Genomic DNA, 2011 nt, shown 5'->3' with positions numbered 1-2011 from the left:
CAAAATTCTAGCAAAGGACGAATTTTCGTCAAAACAGTAAGCAATATAATTATTAAATTTTAATGCTTTTTCCTATTTCAAAGATGATCTAAAGAAAACACTACGATTCAAACATTGTTAGAGAAACAAAATATTTAAAACAATTTTGTATTGTTTGAACAAAGAAAAACTAGTGTGAAATTTTAACATGTTAACTGAGAGAACAAATTTAATCGTTGTAGCAACAAAAAATTGAAGCTAACACAGCACGCGGTATTCCCAAGCGGTCACCCATCCAAGTACTAACCGCGCCTAAAGTTGCTTGACTTTGGTGATCAAACGAGAACCAGTAGATCCAACTTAGTGTGGCCGTTAACTGTTGTTAAGAGATAGTGTAATGAAAGTGGCTGCTCAGAAGAATAATATTAGAAAATTATTATATAAGTGATAATTAAATGAGTTTGATTTATTATTTGTAAGAATTTTTATTTACAAAATACATTCATTTATCAACGAAAAATCGAGTAGTTAAATTTTTTAATTAAAAAAATGGATGTTTAGCCAGATATGAATTTTCAACTAAAATAATGAATATTTAACTGAAATACTTGAGTTTACAACCAAAAAGATGAATTGCCAAACAAATTAATTTTTTACCAAAAAATATGATTTTCAAAAAAAATTAATATTTAAATAAAAAAGATAAACTTTCATATAAAAATGGACGTTAAATTTACAGTTAAACAAAAACTAATGTAAAAATTTTTTACATTTTCAAAGTGAATTCTCAACTAAAATTAAGACTAAGAAATTAAGAAATTTTAAACCAAAAAATGAACTTCAACTAGAATAATTGAATTTCCAACTGAAAAAAATTATTAACCAAAAGATGGAAGTTAAATTTTCAGTTAAAAAAATTAATATGAAACCAATGAAATGAATTTTCAAATAAAATTATGGAATATTCAATTCGAATAAGTAAAATCTTAAGTTTAGAAAAGCAATTTTCAACAAACAAAAAGTTGACGTTGAACAAGAACAATTCAATAAAATAGTTAAGTACAATAATAGAAAGCTACTTTTACAATTGAAGAATCATTGTCATTGAATTTTATATTGTATGTAAAAAATTCCCTTCCATTGACGTAAGCGTTTTTAGTTCATATGGCCTAATTACGAATTTAACACGAGACCCTTTTTAACTACTTTAAAAATTGAGATATCGATGTCCATTCACAAACTGCTACAACTAAACGAAAGTTTGAAGCAATTACAACCATCATAAAAATGAAAACGAAACCATACCAGCAATTGAGAGGAAATGCTTTCAGAAACAGCAAGCCTGGTTCTACTTTTCTTGCCATTATGTCAGTCCCAGGTAGAAAGCTTAGTACAGCCATAAATTTTTTAGAGGCTTCAGGCCACAATACCTGCTCTTCTTGCCATTATGCCTATCCCAGGTAGAAGACTTAGTACAGCCATCAATATTTTGGAAGCTTCAGACCACAATCCTATTAAAGGGTAGGCTTAAAATTTGTGCCCACAAAAAAGTAGTGTTTGCGGTCCGAATTAAAAATATTAAACCGTGGCAGCCTCGTGCAACCTCTAAATATTAATTGAAAATTCTTCTTAAAAAACTGCTTTATCATGTTGATTACAAGAAATGCAATCTTATCTCTCAAGAAACATGTTTATGAACAAAAAAAAATTCCTTAGTTAGAAAATTTGGTGGCCCTGAAAAGGGCCGATTGTTGTGAGTTTCACAGCTTGTTAAAATGTCTATTTGGAGCTGGTGTACTTGGTCACAGCTTTCGTTCCTTCTGAGACAGCGTGCTTGGCGAGTTCACCGGGCAGTAAAAGCCTGACAGCAGTCTGGATTTCCCGAGACGTGATTGTTGAACGCTTGTTGTAGTGAGCTAATCGAGAAGATTCGGCAGCAATGCGTTCAAAGATGTCATTGACGAAGCTGTTCATGATTGACATCGCCTTGCTGGAAACTCCAGTGTCGGGGTGAACCTGCTTCAGAACTTTG

At 31.2% G+C, this 2011-nt stretch overlaps 1 protein-coding gene and 1 pseudogene across 1 annotated transcript; both read right to left on the bottom strand.

The window, feature by feature from the left end:
• Positions 1–235: 235 nt before the first annotated feature.
• On the bottom strand, positions 236–356 carry LOC117174005 (annotated as a pseudogene).
• A 1355-nt stretch (positions 357–1711) lies between these two features.
• Positions 1712–2010, bottom strand: LOC117173742 (histone H2B; the record flags this gene model as incomplete). Its single annotated transcript, XM_033362383.1, has 1 exon — positions 1712–2010. A coding segment is annotated over one exon (252 nt), but the record flags the coding sequence as incomplete, so codon positions are not given.
• Position 2011: the final 1 nt, after the last annotated feature.

Source organism: Belonocnema kinseyi, chromosome 5, assembly GCF_010883055.1.
Source record: "Belonocnema kinseyi isolate 2016_QV_RU_SX_M_011 chromosome 5, B_treatae_v1, whole genome shotgun sequence".
Lineage (NCBI taxonomy): Eukaryota > Metazoa > Arthropoda > Insecta > Hymenoptera > Cynipidae > Belonocnema > Belonocnema kinseyi.
Note: the sequence above shows the minus strand (reverse complement) of the source record. Positions and strands in the feature narration are given on the sequence as shown.